This window comes from Nicotiana tabacum, chromosome 8 (assembly GCF_000715075.1).
Source record: "Nicotiana tabacum cultivar K326 chromosome 8, ASM71507v2, whole genome shotgun sequence".
Classification (NCBI taxonomy): Eukaryota; Viridiplantae; Streptophyta; class Magnoliopsida; order Solanales; family Solanaceae; genus Nicotiana; species Nicotiana tabacum.
In genome coordinates, this window is record NC_134087.1 from 176728587 (window position 1) to 176751370 (window position 22784).

At 38.0% G+C, this 22784-nt stretch overlaps 1 protein-coding gene across 1 annotated transcript; it reads left to right on the plus strand.

Moving 5' to 3' along the window:
- Positions 1-12831: 12831 nt before the first annotated feature.
- On the plus strand, positions 12832-22128 carry LOC107829747 (beta-glucuronosyltransferase GlcAT14A-like). Its single transcript, XM_075219905.1, has 4 exons — positions 12832-13755; positions 14559-14634; positions 14733-14848; positions 21437-22128. Exons 1-4 carry the CDS (start codon positions 13188-13190, stop codon positions 21934-21936), a joined length of 1260 nt encoding a protein of 419 aa, XP_075076006.1. The 5' UTR covers positions 12832-13187; the 3' UTR covers positions 21937-22128.
- The last annotated feature ends 656 nt before the right edge of the window (positions 22129-22784 follow it).

Sequence of the window (22784 nt, forward strand, 5' to 3'; positions counted from 1 at the left end):
CCTCACCGCTCGGTCATAGTATAGCAAAAATAAAAATCCCCAAGCAAGAAACTGGGGTAGAAGTTGTGTTTGTAATTTTGGGAAGGAAGTTTGATTCCAAGAGTTGTAATGTTTTACCCATAAAAATTATTTTGAACCTTTTGATACCCTTTTTCTTTTAGCCATACACAAAAACCCATATTGATGTCCAAAAAAGACCTCCCGATCAGTATCCGAGAAGTGCCAAGTCACGCGAATGGAAGTCGAGAATAACACTCTTATCCCCATCAGAGAAGAGGATCATAAGCTGGAAATGAATCAATAGCCGAAAGAATCCCCAGCAGAGAGAGTCATATCGGTAACACTCCAATCCCCAGCTGAAAAAATAAAATAAAATGAGAGAGTCTTATCGGTGAAAACCTCCACAGGCACCATAAGGCGACGGAAGTTGAGAGAAATAAAATAAGAGAGTCTTATCGGTGAAAACCTTCACAGACACCATAAGGCGACGGGCGTTGAGATAAATGAGAGAGTCTTATTAGTGAAAACCCCTCGAAGGGCACTATGAGGCGACAAGACAAGATTGGTGGAAAGGATCCACATTTGGCAAAGAGTTGAGTGCCTGTTTATCCCCAGCAAGATGAGGCCGTCCGAAAGATTGATTGATACAAATAGACTAGGTTGATTAATCTGGAATGCACGACATGATCGTTGGGATCGGTTATATCATTCAGATAAGTTCTTTTCTTTCCTTTTCCCCAGCATTTGTTCAGAAAGACTTCTTCTTTTTCTATCTTTTGAAATCATCACTTTTTTATTTCTTGGTTTAAAGACTTTACCTCCCCAGCAGTTTGTTTTTGAAAAGGATTTTCAGAGCTTATTACCAGTTGCCAAGATGGTGAAAAAACACAATATGGATAGGACGGGCCAAAGATAATGCAATAGAACGAGAAAGACGTTTGTTGCAAGACCCAATGATGGATTGGTATAGGATTTCGGGGAGGGTATGGAGAAAAGTGGGAAGTACAATTGGTGAATAAAGAATCGCCAAGAAACAAGAGCATCCCTGGAAGATTATCGACCAAGTCCCAAGAGGGTCGGACAACATGGAGCAGGGAAAGAAGAAGGGGAAAACCATCCCCAGCAGGAATATGATCGCTAACAGAAATATCATCCCCAACAAGTTTTGGTAATGTAATGGAACACAAAGCTGGGAAAGAAGAAAGAGAAAACCATCCCCAGCAGGAGTGGCACGACCATTCACCATGTTTTAAACTAACAATTTTTTTTCTTTTTTTTTCTTTGATTTGAAGCAGGGACAGGAAATGTTATAAATAATGAAAAGACATCATGATACAAGAAAGATTGTCAAACTGGGGTAGAAAATTTTCTTTCATTTTTGAAAATTTTCTGGAAGTCCGGTACCCACTTGGGGAAGAAGCAAGATAACACAAGTTTGGGGAAAATGGTGTCCCCAGCAGTTTTCGGAAGAAGGCCAAACAAGTTTTAAAGGAAGCAATTTCGGAAGAAAAATAACACAAGTCTTAAGGGAAGTAGTTCCAGTGGAAGGAAAGCACCAGCTTTAAGGGAAGTAGTCTTTGAAGGAGGAAAATAACATATTTTTGAATAAAACACCGGTGTTATCCCCATCAGTTTTCAAAGGAATGAAACACCAGTTTTGAGGGAAGCAGTTCTGAAAGAAGATAATTTCAAGTTAGAAGGAAAATGGTTCAGGAGGCAGGAAGGAACAACAATAAAACGCATTTTTAATAAGTAGTTGAAGTCAGGAGCCCGCCTGGAGAATGGAGGTGTTATATCTTTAAGTTGCAGTCGAAGTCAGGAACCCGCCTGGAGAATGGAGGTATTATCTTTTAAGTCATAACAGAAGTCAGGAACCCGCCTGGAGAATGGAGGTATTATCTTTTTAAGTCATAACAGAAGTCAGGAGCCCGCTTGGAGAATAGAGGTGTTATATGTTAAGAAGCAGTCAGGAGCCCGTCTGTAGAACGGAGGTTGTTATGTTTTAAGTTGAAGAAGTCAAGAGCCCGCCTGTAGAATGGAGGTTGTTATATTTTAAGTTGAAGAAGTCAGGAGCCCGCCTGTTAGAACGGAGGTTGTTATATTTGAAGTTGATAAAGTGAGGAGCCCGCCTATAGAACGGAGCTTGTCATATTTTAAGTTAAAGGAGTCAGGAGCCCGCCTGGAGAATGGAGGTGTTATATTTTCAAGTTGTAGTTGAAGTCAGGAGCCCGCCTGGAGAATGGAGGTGTTATATTTTTTAAGAAGTCATTAAAGTCAGGAGCCTGCCTGTAGAACAGAGGTTGTTATGTTTTAAGTTGAAGAAGTCAGGAGCCCTCCTGTAGAACGGAGGTTATTATATTTTAAGTTGAAGAAGTCAGGAGCCCGCTTGTTAGAACGGAGATTGTTATATTTGAAGTTGATGAAGTCAGGAGCCCGCCTGTAGAACGGAGGTTGTCATATTTTAAGTTAAAGGAGTCGGGAGCCCGCCTGTAGAACGAAGGTTGTTATGTTTTAAGTTAAAGGAGTCAGGAGCCCGCCTGTAGAATGGAGGTTGTTATGTTTTAAGTTGAATATGTCAGGAGCCCGCCTGTAGAACGGAGGTTGTTATATTTTAAGTTGAAGAAGTCAGGAGCCCGCCTGTTAGAACGGAGGTTGTTATATTTGAAGTTGATGAAGTCAGGATCCCGCCTATAGAACGGAGGTTGTCATATTTTAAGTTAAAGGAGTCAGGAGCCTGCCTGGATAATGAAGGTATTATATTTTCAAGTTGTAGTTGAAGTCAGGAGCCCGCCTGGAGAATAGAGGTGTTATATTTTTTAAAAAGTCGTTAAAGTTTGGAGCCCGCCTGGAGAATGAAGGTGTTATATCTTTAAATTGTTGTTAAATCCAGGAGCCCGCCTGTAGAACAGAGGAGTACATTTCAAAAAACGAAGTCAGGAGCCCGCCTGTAAAACAGAGGAATAAATTTCAAGTTTGAAGTCAGGAGCCCGCCTGTAGAACAGAGGACTACACTCAATTTCAAGTCAGAAGTCAGTAAAGCGGAGGGTTACAACAAAATATCCCCAGCATAAATTCCGCTGCGGAAATCAGAAGGAAGACTACAAGAGCAAGTTTGAAGATAGATAAGATGTTGTAATCCCTAGTTTAGTCTAGCTTTTTGTTTTCTTTTAGCACGGTGTAATAAATAGGCCGGAAAGCAGTAGTAATAACATGCAACAGCAGTAACAACAACATTGCAGTCCCATGGTAGTCCCAGCTACCAAAACTTCCCGAACTACATTAACCTGATTCCCTTTTAGCCAGGGATATGTAGGAAACCTTTGAAGCAAAGGTTCGATTAAGCCTTTCAAAAATGCTTCACACGGAGTATTTCCGACGGGCAAAAATCGCTCGAATCCGCTCACTTTATCTTTGCACGAAAACTCTTTGTGTTTTCGGACAAAGAGGGGCAGCTGTGAGCACGTGATTTTTGTTTCACGAAAACTACTCCAAAAAAATCGAAAAATAAAACAAATGTCATTTGGGTACAAGTTTAAGAATTTCGCGTGACATTTTTCATAATTATTTTGTCTGTGAGTGTTTATTTTGTTTTTAAGAGAAAGAAAATCACAAAATATGTATTTGTTGCATTTTTGTCATTTTATTGTCCCATTATGTGATTTTTTTAATTAATATTTAATCCTGGGTGTCAATTGTTATTTAGGTTTAATTAATATTTTTAATTTAATTTTGGTTTTACAACTTATTTTAGAATTTTTGGTAATTAGGAATTAAAAAGAAGTTAAAAGAAAAGGAAGAAATGAAAAAGTCCAAAGAAATCGGAACTGGGCCGTTTTATTTTGACCAAAATCAGGCCCAAACAGATGCCCAGACCGGTCCAAATCTCACAGACGTTCGAACGACGTCGTTTCAACGGCAATCAATCACAACCGTTGATCTTGCACGATCCAACGGCTCAAAAGTCGTCTCCCTTACCCATTCCCTGGCCCGACCCGTTACCCGGTTCAAACCGACCCCCTACTTAAACCAAACGACGCCGTATTGGTTAATCTCTTTGGTCCTAGCCGTCAATCTTCATTGATCCAACGGATCACATTAATCACCTCAATCTAATGTACCAAAATACCCAGACCCATTACCCCCCTCTCATTTCCAAACACCCCCCTATTCAGTCGTCTCTCTCAGAGACGACCCCTCGAAACCCTAGAGCCGCCACCCACACCTTCGCCTGAAACCCGGCGGCAACAACGCCGCCGGCCACCCAAATAACACCCCTGAACCCTCTGACCACCCTCATTACGAATTCGTTAACCGTTTGCCTCGAATTAACCTCTAGCTTCTCGAATCTTCAATCGAAGATTCGAGCAAAACCTAAACCTACCCCAACCAGTCCCAAGTTCACACCCCAACTCCACCTGACCTCCCTCGTCCCAAATCCCATGTTAGTCTTGCTCAAATCAAGCCGGAACTGGACGAATCCTAAATCGACCGCACGAGCCCTAGAAGAACAAAACCTAGGAATCGATCCAAAAGATTTGAGGTCTTAACCGACTTTAGTCAAGTGTTCTCAGTCGAGAACACTCGATTAAGGTCCGTTTTGGCTTCAAAGTCTCAAGACGAAGTTCAAACTGAAACGGATGGGGTTTGGTCTGGAAGTTTCGAGGTATTTCCTTTTGTTTTCCTTTTCCTTCTATTTGTTTGTTTTATTTTAACTGAGTAGTTCGTCATTTTCGTCAAGTAGTTCTTCCTCCTCTTTCGGACCTGTTTCTGGTCCAGTTTTCTCATCTTGGTCGATTGACATATGTTGAATTTATTAAATGGTCTCGTCAATTGACCCGTTCATGTATATAGTTCAGTTGTTCTTCTCAAGTTATTGTTTGTTGTTTTGTCTTCCGACCTTGGTATTTTCAGCCTCAGGGCTCATAGCCAGTATACTTGCCATTCCAGCATTTTTGTTCAAGGTGAATTTAGAATTGTATCTGTTCCCAATATAGATAGCTTACTCTCATGCATCTGTATGAATTAATTTCTTGACCTTAATAGTCCAGTCTGACTATTGTCCTGAATCATTGAGTCCCCATCTTGGTTGAAATGTTGTTGGATTGGATTTGAGTTCAATTGCTTATTAAGTTTAATGACTTGGATCTACTCGTTTGTTCTATTAAGTTTATTCTGATATGAATCTGGCTTTGCTGAATTGTCTTAAGGTTGTTAATTGGGAGTTAGTTTCATTTGTTTAATTAGTCAATTGTTAGGATTTCTAACTTAGTTGAATTGGTTATAGCTGATGGATTTGGTATAGATTGAAAGGGGTTGAGGTAGGATAATACACAGGGGTTAAGGGGGTAATTTGGGAATTGAAAAACTTTAAAATGGTTAGTTTAAGTATTCTGTCCAATAGGGTACTAAATTACCATTAAACTAATGAATTGTTTAAGTGCTAATGGGGAACAAAACATAATGGTAGGGGAAGGTTTAAAGGAAATGGATTAAGAAATAGGTGCCCATACCTATTTGAATTTAAATAAAGGGAAGGACAAGGGATAATGGAGAAAACATACTCTAGTGGGGAACAAGTGAATTAAAAGGAGAACAAAACATGTAGTAGTGGGCAGAAATACTTTCTCAATTAGCTAAGTGCTCCTTAGAGCTGGAAAGGGGCTGAGGTTTGGGTAGAAATAGGGGTCTGGACAGAATTAGGAGGGGGGCCTTTTTAGTCTGGTCTGGCTGTTCTTTTGGGCAGACTTTAGAAGAGAAGAGATTGGGGAAATCTGAAGGGGCTTGGGAATCTGAAAAAAGGTCAGAGTTATAGAGTAAGGTTAGACTGGATTTTTGACACTAATTAAAAAGCAAAAACAGGTTGGTTTTTTTTGGAGTGGAAAAACCAGTTTTCTTTCAGTTTTTTTTCCAGAGAGTCTAGGCTGGATTTTGACATCAGAAATTCAGAGTTTAAGAGTGAAATACAAGCTCAGTTTTTACCCTAAAGAGTTCAGTAGGTTGAGAGCTAAATACTGAAAAAGTGAGGTCTTCTTTACTACTGAAAATCAGAATCAGTTTGTTACTGTTTAATTGAGGTTCTGAGTGTCTTTATTTGAGAATCTGAAGAACAGAAATCAGAAAATCTACTATCCTGTCTCATTTCTGAATACATTTTGTTCATGTCTGTGAATTGCTTGGTATTTTCTGGTTTCACTCCTGGGTTTTGGACTGTTTGTGCTGGGTGCTATTTCTTCTATGTGTTCTGGGCTGAACTGGTTGTGTTCGTGGCTATTTGAACTCCAAATCTACTGTTATGCCTGCTGTTTGCTACTACTGACTGCTCTTTCTTCATTGTTGTAAATCCCAGGTACACGTCTCAAAACTATCTTGATGTAGCTGTTGAAATAGAAATGAGATCAGCATGTTCATGTTCTCTATGTGTCGTATACTGATGGCTAGATAAATGTAGTTGGTGTGTATATCGTTTGAGGCAAATCAGATTTGATGTGTAATAATCTGGACTTTGAACGATATTGGACTGTTAAATTTGAATTAGAATTTGTTTATTCTGAATAGTAGTTTTAGTGTAGTGTATTTTGAATTCATATGATAATTATTCATTACAGCTTAAAATTGGCTTTAAAATCAGAATGTATATCATGATAATGTTAAAATCGGGCCTAGTAATTGATTTAGTAAGTGCAACACTTTAGTTTTGACACCAGTAATTTGAGCTTAAGATCAGGGAATAGGCACTTGAATTGGTGAAGTGTGTTTGATAGCTCAACTAAGTCGTTAATCACTCCATTGCCTTCGGAATATTGTGGTAATACATTAGTTAGGCATAACCCAAGCTTAAAATTGGAATCAAAATTATCAGTGCTTGCTAATTTGAGTAGGTGTACCTTGTTCTTACTTGTTACAAATTATAGAGGGCACATGGAATAGCTTGAAACAACTTTAGTAGTATTCGTTTTAATTGAATTAAGCTTGTTTGGTACAAAGATCGAGGTCCAGCGGCTTGTTTCCGGCAGTTTGAGCTTCAGCTCCTCTGATGCGGGCCCAGGTCCAGTTTTAATTCCCTTCACGTTTGGACTTGGGCCAAGGTCTGCGACTGGCCAATTCTGGGGTACAAACCTGGATGTAATTTCTCTTTGTTGGGCTTATCATGGAGCCCGATGGCTAGACTGTGGTGCAGAATTATCATTTGGTCCAGTAACAAATTAATTAGGACTTTTTCTTTTATTATTAGAGACAATTAGAAATAGCAAATCATAGTCGCTTTTAGGTTTGCCTTTTAAATAATGAATGAGACGAGCCTCGACAAACAAAAAATACATAAGCTGCGGGACCCTCTATATGGGTTGGTAAAATTACTTAGACTTCGGGATGGGCCGTTTAGCAAAATTTCACGGCCTTACCCAAAATAATGGTATGCTAGTCGCTTTAGGTGCGCCTTTAATAATTTACTTTCTTAAACTCGGGTGCACATTTATGTGACCCAAATCCAAAGCTCATCGGAGTCGAAACGTGTCAATAACTACGGGTGCATTGATGTGACGTGGTTCGAGATGTGTTTCCATGACGTTGCAATTCTCGTTAAAAATAATAATAATAAAAGCGGTAAAAAGTTAAAATTTGCACATAGGTTCAACATGTATTAAAATCAGATAAATAAGCCGAATATGATAGTTGGGCGACCGTGCTAGAACCACGGAACTCGGGAATGCCTAACACCTTCTCCCGGGTTAACAGAATTCCTTATCCGGATTTCTGGTTCGCGGACTGTAATACAAAGTCAATCTTTTTCTCGATTCGGGATTCAACCGGTGACTTGGGACATCATAAATCTCCCAAGTGGCGACTCTGAAATAAATAAACAAATCCCGTTTCGATTGTCCTTTAATTGGAAAAACTCCCTTTGCGCCCCTGCGGGCGCGGCCTAAAGGAGGTGTGACATACATCAATTATATAACCATACTATCTATTACAAACAACAAAAATTAAAATGTTTAGATTTCTACAGATTCACTATCGATTACATGACTTGTTTCTCCTTCTAGGAGTGCAAAGTAATCAGCTACATCCAAATGCATGAAGTCTAAATTATCTTTAAAAATAAAATTTGCTTCACCATTTTTCTCTGTCTTCTTCAGGGCGGCTTGATAAAGCTCAACCAGGTGCTTTGGCGTACGACAGGTACTTGACCAGCACCCTTTTCCTCCACATCTATAACATACATTTTTTGCATTTGGTGCTTGCACCGCTTCATGCTTTTGTTCCTTCCTTTTTCACTGCTGGTGGCGAGGAAGGTTCTTTGGTGCATTATTATTACTATGATTAGAGTTTCTTCCCCGACCACGGCCATGACCACGACTGGGGCCACGACCTCTTCCACGTCTAGCTTAGTGGAAGTTCGTCTCATTCACTTTAGGGAATGGACAAGAACTAGTAGGTCGGCTTTCATGATTTTTCATTAATAGCCCATTATGCTGCTCGGCTATAAGAAGATGTGAGATAAGTTCAGAATACTTTTTAAATCCAATCTCTCGATATTGTTGCTGCAAGAGCATATTCGAGGCATAAAAAGTGGTGAAAGTTTTCTCCAACATATCATGATCAGTAATATTATCACCACATAATTTCAATTGGAAAATAATTCTGAACATAGCAGAATTATATTCACTGATAGATTTAAATCTTGTAGCCTTAGATGAGTTCAATCATATCGTGTCTGTGGAAGAACGACCATCTTCAGGTGGTCATATCTATCTTTCAAATTATTCCACAGTATGACTGGATCTTTAACAGTAAGATATTCCATTTTCAGGCCCTCATCAAGGTGATGGCGTAGGAATATCATTGCTTTGGCACGGTCTTGGTTTGATGCCTGATTTTTGTCTTTGATGGTGTCTGTCAGACCCATCGCATCAAGATGAATTTCAGCATCAAGCACCCAAGACATGTAGCTTTTGCCCGATATATCCAGGGCTACAAATTCAAGTTTAGAAAGATTTGACATTATTTAGGAAAAGAAAGTTCTTACCTCTAATACTTTCAAAGTATTTGCTCGAGATGTCAGAGTCTCGTGCTGATAACATGTTATAAAATAAAGACTGTAAAGTAAAGACAAGTATAGAGAGAAACTGTTATATTATTCGAATTCAAACTGATGTACATAATGAACTGAAATCTCTTCTATTTATAGAAGAAAGGAACCTGCTGTGTAAGTTGCTACTATACCAGATATGGATAATCTTCTACTGAGAGTAATGTTTATCCATAACGGAGTACTGAAAGGATAAGCTCATTGTACCAAGTATAGATAATCTTCTACTGGGGGTAATATTTATCCATAACGGAGTACTGAAAGGATAAGCTTATTGTACCCGGCATGGATAATCTTTTATCGGGGGTAATGTTTATCCATAACGAAGTATCGAAAGGATAAGCTTATTATACCCGGTATGGATAATCTTCTACCGGAGGTAATGTTTATCCATAACCGGGTACCAAAGTGATAAGCTTCTTCAGGAAGCTTATTTTCAATAGAGTACTAAATAGATAAACATATTTACGGCGGAGTCCCGTATGGATAAGCTTCTTCAGCAGCAGCGGACCCAGAATTTATATAAGCGGGTTCAAATTAACACGACGATAGCCGCCAATAAAATCAACATTATAACAAGTAATGTTTGCTAGCTACTATGTTTTTCTTCTTTTTATTATCTATCTCAAAAAAGTCATTTTTAATTCTGCGCTCTTAATTTTTAACAAGTAATGCATTTTTTAATAAAAGAATTTTTAAAAAACTACTTAAATTTATCTTTAAGATAATTTATCTACTTAATTTGACAAATTTTGCTTTAAAATATTTTAAATTGATTAACAAATTGAAAGTATTTTAAACTCTGCGACACATAAGAAAAAATGAATTCTTGTCCTTGATATATGAGGAAAACAAATTGTTGTTTACAAGATACAAAATAATCAAACGAAGGAGTTGTCAAATAAACTAGACTGATACAAGATACAAAATAATCGAACGAAGGAGTTTTCAAATAAACTAGACCAATATAAAGAGAGCTTATAAGCCAAATAAGAATAATAATATATATAAAAAAAAAAGACAACCTGGTACAAATAAACAATTTCAATATAGACCAAATTAGATTAAACTAAAAAATAATAATCATTTTAATAAATATTCTTGTATGTTTTGTTGAAAATCATGTGAGAAAAATAGATCAACTTTGAACTGAGTTTGAAGTAACCATTCAAGCATAAAGCCAAAAAAGTCCAAATAAACTAGGAATGTGTTCAGCCGATTGATCGAACACCAGACTTTCCGGTAGTTCCGAACCCGCTAGGACCATCACGCCACAACGACCATACTGTCAAGCGGGTTCAATTTTATTAATTTATGGTTTGTTCTGTTTTAGTCTTTTAGATAACATTTATATCGTGTATAAATTTTCGACGAAGCGGGTTCATATGAACCCGTTTGACATCATATGGGTCCGTCCCTGTTCTTCAGGAAACTTATTTACAATGGAGTACTAAATGAACATCCATAATATAATATATTTATAACATTAATAATAAATTCTTTTTTAAATTGGACAGTCAATTTGGAAGTTTGCTGGCGGAGTCAAGTTTGTAAGTAAAACTTAAAATTTAAATGTTGCTTTGTGGGCAGGGGGTGTACACAAAAATTTTTATAAGCGATATCGAAATTTATTGAAAAACAGGAATAATAACTTTAATTATTATGCTTTTGGATAAGAAATAACCTTATAGCCTGTTTGGCCAAGCTTCTAAAATCTGCTTAATTTGAGAAGCGTTTTTTTCAAAAGTGCTTTTCAAAAAGTACTTTTGGTGAAAATCAGTTTGTGTTTGGTTAATTAATTTGAAAAGCACTTTTGAGCAGTAATTAGTGTTTGACCAAACTTTTGAAAACTGCTTCTAAGTGTATTTTTCTCAAAAGTGCTTCTCAGAAAAGTGCTTTTGCAGAGAAGCTACATTTTTCTGTTTCTCAAAAATTGCTTCTGCCTCTCATCAAAAATATTTTTTTCCTTCTAAAAGCTTGACCAAACACCTCAATTTTTTATCAAAAGCACTTTTGGCCAAAAAAACACTTTTGACTCAAAAAAAAACTTGGCCAAACAAGCTATTAGTCTATTAATTTTGTTGAGTCTTAAGTTAGAAAAGGTTCAATTCTACTTAATCTATTTTTTAACCACAAGACTCTTTCAAATATTTGCAAAATAAAATGTGCTAGTTGAGGTTCGAACCTCTGACCTCTTAGAGCAAAATCAAGCATATAATCAATACGAATACAAATACAAACGAGATCGAATAAGTTTTGCTAAAGAAATTCAGAAAGACCTTAATGAAAGAGGCTTTAACATGATATTCACTCTTACCTAAACACTCAATTGACTCTTTTGAAATGCTTGCAGATTCTTTTATTAAAGCTCACGCTGGAGCAAGCAAAGTTTGAGCGCAGAAAGCAAATATCTTCATAATAACTCAAGGAGATTCATAATTACTTTGGGAGTTCATGATCAGGTTCCAAAAGAAAGAATGTTATTACCGGCGGTACCAAATGAATGGATAGCGGAAGCATTTATCATGTGCCTTAATCCTTTAAGCTTAGATGTCTCAAGGAAGTTGAAGGAAGCTTGTTGGAGTTTTAGAAAACCACATGGGCTGATGTTCATACTCGTTATAAATTAAATCAGAATAGAAGATATTCAGTTGAGTTCTCCGGTTTCTTTAGAGTTTCTAACCGTGATCGAAATCTAAAAATGTAAAAAAAAAATAACCTCGACTTAGACCAGAGGCTTCTAGGAGCAAGTTCCAACTTCCAACCGTATGCATCAAACGAAAGGTCAGATTTTCTAGCAAGGCAAGGACGTGAAATTAGAGGTTATCAATCATTAAAAAGACCTGGACCTGACAGGAGAACTGATCGAGGAACATAAAGGAAGCAAGGTTCCTGAAATCAATTCGGTCGGATCCTAATAAGAGAGACACAAATTTGTGGTGTGAATTTCATGGTACACATGGTTATAAAACTGGGGATTGCAGGCGACTTATAAGACAATAATTTTATTCCTATACCAACATAAAACTTCTGTTAAATTAATTAATCATTCATTAATAATTTCAATTTTGATAATTAATTTTTAAGTATATCTTTTTATTTTACTAATAGATGTGCTACGAAGATGCCATTTGGCGGAACCAATTCGTCTTTAAGTCTTTGATTGTCTTATACACTTTTCTGCCAAGTGCAGAGCAGATACTCTTTGAGATAAAATTTAAGATTCTAGAATCAAGTACTTAAATCATTCTTAAAGTATATATAAGCAAGTAAATTTTGTTTAAATCTGTCAAACATATTAAACCTTTTATACTTGTTGCATACTTACATATTTTTCTTCAATAATTCAAAGTTATTAAGATTTTGACAAGACAATTGCCGTCTTGGGGTCAAACTAGAGAAGAAGTATATTTCTTTTGTGTCTTTATTCTGACTGAATTCAATCGAAGAGTACGTGGATATCAGCTGATGCAGGGTAAAATGCCGTTTGCCAATTATTTACTTTCCTATAAAATTCTCTCTATTTCGATATCTCCAAAGGCACCTTTTTATTTGTCTTTTATAGAAAACGTTAACACTAATTTAATAATAGTATTATACAGTACAACTTTGAAGACCATTTTAAAAAAAAAATAACACTTGCAGATTCATTTATCTGTTCAATACTTAAATTTCATTTGATATTTCCTTTGTGAAATTGACTTTTCTATTATCACTTATATAATACATGTCTCGGTAACTAATGATTACGCCAGGCAAAACTATGGTTCATACTTTTAATATCAAATGAATATCTTAAAATACAATGTCCTATAAAATACTGTCATAAAACATAGTATGATACAAAGTACAAAGTGTATAGCTTCTAGTTCTAAGCTACTAGTTACGGAGTGTTTTGAGAATTTTCTTCATAGTGTCTAACTTCGTAGAAGTCGGAGAATTCTTGGTAATAACAAAGAACGAGGAATCTTTCGTCAGTAGTTGTGAATGACTAATTTTTCAATTTTTTCCGACTTTGGTCTCACAAGAGCAACTCAGAAATATTGAGAAATAAAACCATCTGATTTAATTCGTCTTCAATAGCCCGGGGTCTTTAAACATGGAGAAGAAAACATGTGCAAATCCTCTAGTTATAATCCTACTTGTGTGTTTTTTCCTTCTAGGGACCTCCTTCAACATAAGTCTTATTTTTCCATTTTACACAATCAATTCAATCTTCTCAACATTCTTAGCTTGTGTTATGACAAATAATCAAGCTAGTTCATATTTTGTTGAAGCAAAAATCAAGCAATTAGCTCCATCTCCTCCTGTTAATCCTTCAATCCCGCGATTCGCTTACTTAATTTCTGGATCAAAGGGTGATCTTGAAAAGCTATGGAGAAGTTTAAGAGCATTGTATCATCCATGGAATTACTATGTTGTTCATTTAGACTTGGAATCACATGTACAAGAGAGATTGGAACTTGCTTTAAGAGTGGAAAAAGATCCAATTTTTTCCCACGTTGGAAATGTGCATATGATTACTAAAGCAAATATGGTGACCTATAGGGGACCAACTATGGTTGCTAATACTCTTCATGCTTGTGCTATTCTCCTTGAGAAGCATAAAGATTGGGATTGGTTTATTAATCTAAGTGCTTCTGATTATCCCCTAGTGACTCAAGATGGTCAGTTCTATGGTCTTTTATTTCTCTCTCTCCCTCCTTTCTTTTCCTTTTTTTTTTTAATTTAAAAAGGACAGCCCGGTACACTAAGCTCTCGCTATGCGCGGGGTTCGGGAAAGGACCGGACCACAAGGGTCTATTGTATGCCGCATTACTCTACATTTCTGCAAGAGGTTGTTTTCACGACTCGAACCCGTAACCTCTTGATCACATGACAACAACTTTTATTTTTTTAATTTTTAAAATTTAATTAGACCTCTCAGGTTCTGTTCGAACTTTGAGGATAGAGAATCTCTTGTTCCGGAGGATTTAGAGTCCTGAAAATGAAGAACTTCTTAGTAGAGAGTGCTTTACCCTTCTTAGTAGGTTTACACTGTGCAAATCGGATTAATCAGTCCACCTTTTGATAGGAAGTCCTTTACCCCTCTTAATGGACATATATTGTTCGAACCTAGATTTATTCAGGTCACCTTTTGGTAGAGATCATTTTACCCCACAGTGAGTCTAAATTGCACGAATCGGTCGATTTAGTCGGGCCATCTCGTAGTAGGGCGTGGTTATTGGCCTACACGGCCTATTGCGCGAATCAAAATTAGTCAGATCAATGAGTTTTCAATATTAAAAAAAATAACTAACACATATTGTTGAAAGTACGAATATCTACCAATTTAGCCTTCTCATGCCACAAGTTGTCCAGTACCCATCTTTGGGTTACTTTTCGGTCTCGCTTATATATATATATATTTTAATGTCTCGCTTATTTATTCTTTTGTTTAGAAGAAATGTTTGATTTCCCTTTTTTGTAGATCTTCTCTACACATTTTCCGATTTGAAAGGAGAATTAAATTTCATTGAGCATACAAGCGAGCTAGGTTGGAAAGAGTATGTTTTAATTCTTCTCTTTCTGTTTCTCACTTTGTCCTCGATCTTGTTGCTGTATTTTACCATTTAAGCTTTAATTTTCATGTTACCATTTGCAGGGACGGAAGGGCAATGCCAATTGTTATAGATCCTGGGCTGTATAAGACCACAAAGTCTGATATATTTTGGGTCACACCAACGAGAAGTGTTCCCACTGCCTTTAAACTCTTTACTGGTTAGTTTGTGCAATTGTATATGTATTATTGACGTTGTTAACATATGTTCATGCATCACGACTGCAAATAGAAAACTGAAAATGCCATGCCAATATACTTCAATTTAATGCCATAAACTATTGCATTTTAGATTATACATTCTACTTTTCCCGATGATTTGCATATGTTGTACATACGTGCAACATGTTTGACAGGATACGTAGTTTAAGAAATACTGAAAGACTTCTAGCACACACCTAAATTACCCACACAACTTGTTTTGTGACTGATGGAGCATGTCATTAATGATAAAATAGTGAAAGAGATTCCGAATAGAGAAACGTATCTTCTTTTTAAACATATTAAAAAGGAAAATATGCCATATTTAATGGAACAGAGTGAGTAGTAATATTTTTGTAATCTCATTAGTTCTGACAGTTGAAATACCTGTGTGTTAATAAAACATTTGCAATTTATTCCGTGAAAGTTTTTCCCTCAGGTTAATTTTTGAATATCAAATTATCAATATGCAAGTGAGCACATTTTGGATAAGATGACTTGCTCTGATGGTAAGAAATCTCCACTTCCAACCAAGAGGTTGTGAGAAACAGCCTCTCTACCTCAGGGTAGGGGTAAAGTCTGCGTACACACTACCCTCCCCAGATCCCACTAAGTGGGATTATACTGGGTTGTTGTTGTTGCAAGTGAGCACATTTAGCTTTTAGTTTTGATGAACCAATGATAGTTTGCATCAGAATTTCAGTTTCCAGAACACTTTTCGGTTTTACTAAATTTGTCTGTCAGATTTATCAATTTTTGTTGATTTTTAAAAAGATGGGGTAACAAAAAGACTAAAAGTATTGATTGAAAATGTCTCTCAATGATTTTATTAAGCATAACAAGATTTTAAATAGCCAATTAAACAACAACAACAACAACAACAACAACCCAGTATAATCCCACACGTGGGGTCTGAGGAGGGTAATATGTACGCAGACCTTACCCCTACCCCGAAGGGTAGAAAGGCTGTTTCCAGGAGACTCTCGGCTCAAAAAACAACAGAAGCCGATATATTAGTACCATAAAAATGCATAATAAAATAACAGCGATACAATAGATATGAAATACAGAATATGAAATACGAAAAAGATGGCTGGTATAGTAAAACTAGCAGGTAAAGCCCTGCATCAATAGACGACCAATAACCTTCTTAGTCTAACTCCTAACTGGCTAGTCTCACTCTATTGTGCTGTAGAAATATTCACAACTCTCCCCTAACCTACAATCTTAATACTCGACCTCCATAATTCCCTGTCAAGGGCCATGTCCTCAGTAATCCTAAGTCGCGCCAGGTCCTGTCTGATCACCTCTCCCCAATACTTCTTAGGTCGTCCTCTACCTCTCCGCGTGCCCACTACAGCCAGTCGCTCACACCCCCTCACCGGTGCATCAGTGCTCCTCCTCTGAATGTGCCCGAACCATCTGAGTCTTGCTTCCCGCATCTTGTCCTCTATGGGGGCCACGCCCACCTTCTCTCGAATATCTTCATTCCTAATCTTATCCATTCTTGTATGCCCGCACATCCACCTCAACATCCTCATCTCCACTACTTTCATCTTCTGGATGTGTGAGTTCTTTACCGGCCAACATTCAGTTCCATATAACATGGCAGGCCTAACCACTGCTCTATAAAACTTACCTTTTAGTAACGGTGGCACTTTCTTGTCACACAAGACTCCCGACGCTAACCTCCACTTCATCCACCCCGCCCCTATATGGTGTGTGATATCCTCGTCAATCTCCCCGATCCCCTGAATAACCGATCCAAGGTACTTGAAACTACCCCTCTTGGGAATGACTTGAGAGTCAAGCCTCACTTCAACTCCCGCTTCCGTCGGCTCAACTCCAAATTTGCACTCAAGGTATTCCGTCTTCGTCCTGCTCAACTTGAAACCTTTAGACTCAAGAGCATGTCTCCAAATCTCTAGCCTCTCGTTGACGCCGCCTCGTGTCTCGTCAATTAGAATAATGTCATCAGCAAATAGCATGCACCATGGAACCTCCCCTTGAATATGATGAGTCAGTGCATCCATCACCAGGGCAAATAGGAATGGGCTGAGCGCAGACCCTTGGTGCAACCCCGTAATAACTGGAAAATGTTCAGAGTCGCCTCCTACTGTCCTAACCCGAGTCTTAGCTCCATCATACATGTCTTTAATCACCCTAATATAGTCGATCGGGATCCCTTTATCCTCTAAGCAGCTCCATAAGACCTCCCTAGGAACCTTATCGTACGCTTTCTCCAAATCAATAAACACCATGTGAAGATCCTTCTTCCTATCCCTGTACTGTTCCACCATCCTCCTAATAAGGTGGATAGCTTCTGTGGTAGATCGCCCCGGCATGAACCCGAACTGGTTGTCTGAAATAGACACCATCCTTCGCACTCTCATTTCTACCACTCTCTCCCAAACTTTCATGGTATGACTTAGTAATTTGATGCCCCTATAGTTGTTACAGCTCTGGACATCACCTTTGTTCTTATACAACGGGACCATTGTACTCCACCTCCACTCTTCAGGCATCCTATTAGTCTTGAATATAACACTAAACAATGCAGTAAGCCATTCCAAGCCTGCTCTACCCACACACCTCCACAGTTCAACCGGGATTTCGTCTGGCCCGGTAGCTCTGCCCCTTCTCATCTTACGCATTGCCTCCATGACTTCATCGATCTCAATATCCCTACAATTACTTAATTCATGGTGACTGTCGGCATTCCTCGATTCCCCAGGTCTAATATCTTGAACTCCTTCTTCACTTAGAAGTTTATGAAAGTAGGTCTGCCACCTCCTCTTAATCTGGTCATCTCCCATCAAAACTTTGTCGTCGTCATCTTTTATGCACCTCACCTGGTCTAGATCTCGAGTTATCCTCTCTCTCGCCTTAGCGAGTCGGAATAACTTCTTCTCCCCGCCTTTGTTCCTTAGTTCCTCATACAGACGAGCAAAAGTTGTCGTCTTAGCCTCCGTCACTACCATCTTTGCCTCCTTCCTAGCTACCTTATACCTTTGACTGTTCTCTCTCTTCTCCTCCTCGTTAGTGCTCCCTACTAACCGCAGGTAAGCCGCCTTCTTCGCTTTCACTTTACCTTGGACAACTGCATTCCACCACCAATCTCCTTTGTGACCACCATTGCGGCCCGTAGATATCCCTAACACCTCTCTCGCCGCCTTTCTTATACAGTCCGCCGTCGTCGACCACATTGTGTTTGCGTCCCCACCACTTCTCCAAGCTCCCATTGCTGATAACCTTCCTTCCAACTCCTTGGCTTTATCCTTAGTCAAGGCGCCCCACCTAATCATAGGGCGTCCTTGTACTGAACTCTTCTTCCTCTTTATCCTAATACAAATGTCCATCACCAAAAGCCTATGCTGCGTTGAGAGGGTCTCACCTGGGATAACCTTGCAGTCCTCGCACAACCTTCTGTCGCATCTCCTGAGGAGGAGATAGTCAATCTGAGTCTTCGCCACCGAACTTTGGTAAGTAACCAAATGTTCATCTCGCTTCGTAAAACTCGAGTTCGCAATGACTAGATCGAAAGCCTTGGCAAAGTCCAACAGTGCAATGCCCCCTCCGTTCCGCTCTCCGAAACCAAAGCCGCCATGCACCTCAGTGTACCCACCTACAGATGACCCAATATGACCATTGAAATCTCCTCCTATGAATAACCTCTCAGAAGGCGGTATACTACGAACAATCTCATCCAACCCCTCCCAAAAGCGCCTCTTAATATCCTCATCCAAGCCTGCTTGCGGTGCGTACGCGCTAACGACATTTAAAGTACCCTCACCCACCACCAACTTAATAGTCATTAGTCTATCATTCACCCGCCTGACCTCTACCACGGACTCTCTAAGATGGCTATCTACCAGGATACCCACTCCATTCTTACCCCTCAGGACACCAGAGTACCACAACTTATACCCATCCACGTTTTTCGCCCTCGATCCGACCCACCTAGTCTCCTGGACACACGCTATATTAATCTTCCTCTTCTGCAGGATTTTCGCCAACTCTATGGATTTACTCGTTAGTGAACCTATGTTCCATGACCCGATTCTCAACCTATAGGCTCCCTTGCCCCCTCTACCTCCCCTGCTACCCGACCCACCCCCTAACCCCAGCCCCCCACTCTGCCCCACCTGAGGACATGCCCTTATTCTATCATTCCAGACTGCAGCCACTACACCTTCAACAATCTAGAGAAGACTCGCTAGTGCATAAATAGCCAATTAAGAACAAAAAAAAAATTCACATAATTTAAAATTCAAAAAACCTAAAATATCTCAACTAACTTAAACAATCTAATAGAAATTTAAAATTGAAATTCATCCTAAAACTAAGCAACTTATTTTGCTACAAAAGTTACCGAGTAACTTAAAGCAACAAAATTTCAACACTCCTCCTGTGTTTCAGTTGCCGCAATTCAAAAGGTTCCTCTTCCTCAATTCTTGCTTCTGTTGTTTGTCCTTGAGGATTGTTTTGAGCATCGGTGAAATTGTACACTGTTGTAGTGCAATTCTTTTTCTTCTTTTCTTTAAGCTTTTTCGTCTTATGGTTTTGTGCATAAAAATACCCTTATTGACCTTGTCTTATTTGAAATCTCTTTGAAAGTATTTGATTCCGGACAATGATAGAATTTTTTCATGGATTGCTCGTAAGGATTATTCTTCCATTATAATATTCAATAAATCATAAGGTTTTTAGATATGATTTTATTTTCGGAAAGCCACTCAACTTTCTGAAATGGTCTATCCATGCCATCCGTTAAAAAATGTTATTTCCATGCCATTGCCGTTACAAAAATGGCCCATCTATGCCATTATTTGACTAACGATTGGAATTTTTTTTTAAAATATTTATAAGACTTGAATTTCTACGTGTCCTCTCGTCATTAATCCGAATTAACCCATGCCTCACTTAATTTTAACCTTGGTTAGGTCCATCTAATTTTAACCTTACCCAAAAAATTAACCTAACCCAACCCTTCCAAATCCCTCTCCACTCGTCTTCCCTAAATAAAAAATCCCTAAAACCTCCATTAAATTCAATGGAGGTTTTAGCATTCCCGACTTTGACCAAATTCTTGAAAGCGGATAAGACTACGTACATACACGTACCTTAATAATAACCAAATGTGCAGGAAGGTTTACACCCCATGCTAACGTACTTGTACAGACCAACATTTAGAAATTTGCAGCCAAAATGACTCAAATATAAGCTTCAATTTCAGTATATTATTGCTCCTAGAGATCTAAAATTTTCAGATGATATAGTTGCCTGAATCTTGTTGTTTGCAAATAGTTCCTCGACCAATGATCTATCTTTATCATTCAGTCCAGCATGGTGCAATCCAATTCCAAATTGTAAGGTGTGCTTTAAGTTCTGGTCTGTGACTTGAGAAAGAACCATCTGAAGTGCATCTTCTGGCATGTTATGAACTGCCTCGGGTGCTCATCTGAAGCTACAAACTTTGAATTCAGAAAGAAAACAAAACCGATTAGGCAGAAATTAAATTTAATGGAGGTTTAGGGATTTTTGATTTGGGGAAGATGAATGGAGAGGGATTTGGAAGGGTTGGGTTGGGTTAATTATTTGGGTAAGGTTAAAATTAGATGGACCTAACCAAGGTTAAAATTAAGTAGGGCATGGGTTAATTCAGAACAATGACGACAGGACACGTGGAAATTCAAGTCTTATAAATATCTTTTAAAAAAAAATCCAATCGTTAGTCAAATAATGGCATAGATGGGCCATTTCTGTAACGGCAGTGGCATGGAAATAACATTTTCTTAACGGATGGCATGGATAGACCATTTCAGAAAGCTGAGTGGCATTTTTAGGCCTTTTCCATTTTATTTTTACTGAGCAAATCCAATAGTTTTCACCGGTGAAAGTTTGTAGGGCATTCAAAGAGAGGCTGCTTCTTGTCATGTTTGAAAATGGGTTTAGAATTGATATTGGTTAAAAATAATTTGAAAATGGTTATTTGGAAGAACTCACAGATCCTGTAAGACCAATGAAGCTCTGATACCACTATTGGTTTTTTAAAAGATGGGGCAGCAAAAAAATTAAAAGTATTGATTGAAAATTTCTCTAAATGATTTTATTAAGTATTATACGACTTTAAATAGCCAATTAGGAACCAACGAGAGTTGTGGTGGAGTGGTAAGTACTCCTTCATCCTTAACCAGGGGTCTCGGGTTCGAGTCCCTGAGTATGGAGTTGCCTTTGTTAGGGAGAACTTTACCTCCAATATGGGACTTTCCGGGACGAAACTGAAAGCAACAAAATTTCAACAATCTCAGGTGCAGAAATAGAAATGGACAAGAACCCACTATCACTTTGCTTTTAATTATTCTTTATTCTTTTTACTACCCAAAAATAGTTTAATTCCTTTTCTTAATTATGAAACTATACTGTTATACTAACTGATAAACTCACTAATACTCAAGATCAGAACAATTTTTATGTGTAAATTGTATTTTCTACACCGACAGTACATAGAACTTAAACTCTGAAGCATATTACAAACTTGATTACAGGTTCAGCTTGGATGATCCTTTCACGTGCATTTGTGGAATACTGCATATGGGGATGGGATAATCTCCCTAGGAACTTACTTCTATATTATTCAAATTTTGTTTCCTCTCCAGAAGGCTACTTTCAGACAATTGTATGCAATGCACCAGAATTCTCTTCAACTGTTATTAACCATGACTTGCACTATATTTCTTGGGATGTTCCACCAAAACAACATCCACATACTCTTTCCCTAAATGACACTGCAAAAATGATTGCAAGTGGCGCGGCGTTTGCGCGTAAGTTCAAGAAAGATGATCCTGTTTTAGACAAGATTGATATGGAATTACTTAACAGGAGTAATGGTAGTTTCACATTTGGTGGTTGGTGTGCTGGAAATCCTCCTTGTTCTAAATTTGGAAATCCAACAAAACTTAGACCAGGTCCAGGGGTTAAAAGGCTTAGGAGACTTATTGGTAGACTAGTTTTGTCGGCTAAATTTAGTCAAAACCAGTGTAATTAGAGTTTTCTTGTCATTCTACCCCTCTTTAGTTTTTTTAGTAATATTGTATTGAGACGAGCTTAAATGGTATAACATGGATGATGAGGATACATATAGTGAAAACAACTTGCTTGGGATTGAGGAACAAAAGTTGTCGTTATTTTATCTCCGGTTGTTACTTGATCCAAAAACATGAGTGGGGCATTACATTGACATCACATATCAACATTTGTCACTATTTTAGTGTCAACATTTTCATGGATGATTATTTAACTTTTAATTTACTGCACAAAATTTATTCTGCAGCAGCAAATGCTAGTTACAATATGGGTTCCAACGAAGCCAATTTAGTCATTAGTAAAGCCGAAGTCAATGTAATAAAACTAATTGTATAATGGAAAAATAACTCAACTATGTTTACATATTATAAAAAGTAAAAACGACAAAACATGCTAGATCTTACCCCAAAAAACGCAAGTAAGCGGCCACATGTATAAAATTGCTATATAACTATAGCCACGTCACAACTCACGTTACATAATATCCACATGACACTACTTAAAAAATAAAAAGTCAATTTTCCTACAATCATAAGATATAAAGATAAACTATTTATGCGTCACGTGGTGAAGCATCAAATATTAGGTTGGATCTTAAACCAATTGACTTTTTGAAGAAACATGTCTTCTATGTTCTCCTTTGCCATTATCTTTGCCTTTCTCAATCAATCTTGACACTTGCCGAATTAACAGGCGGCAGGCCAGCAGATTAAAATATAACACTGAAAATGTTACCATCAACTGGCTAAAAATAACAAAAAAGCAAATAAAACAATCAAAACAGTTTCAGAAATGAAATGAAATGGAACA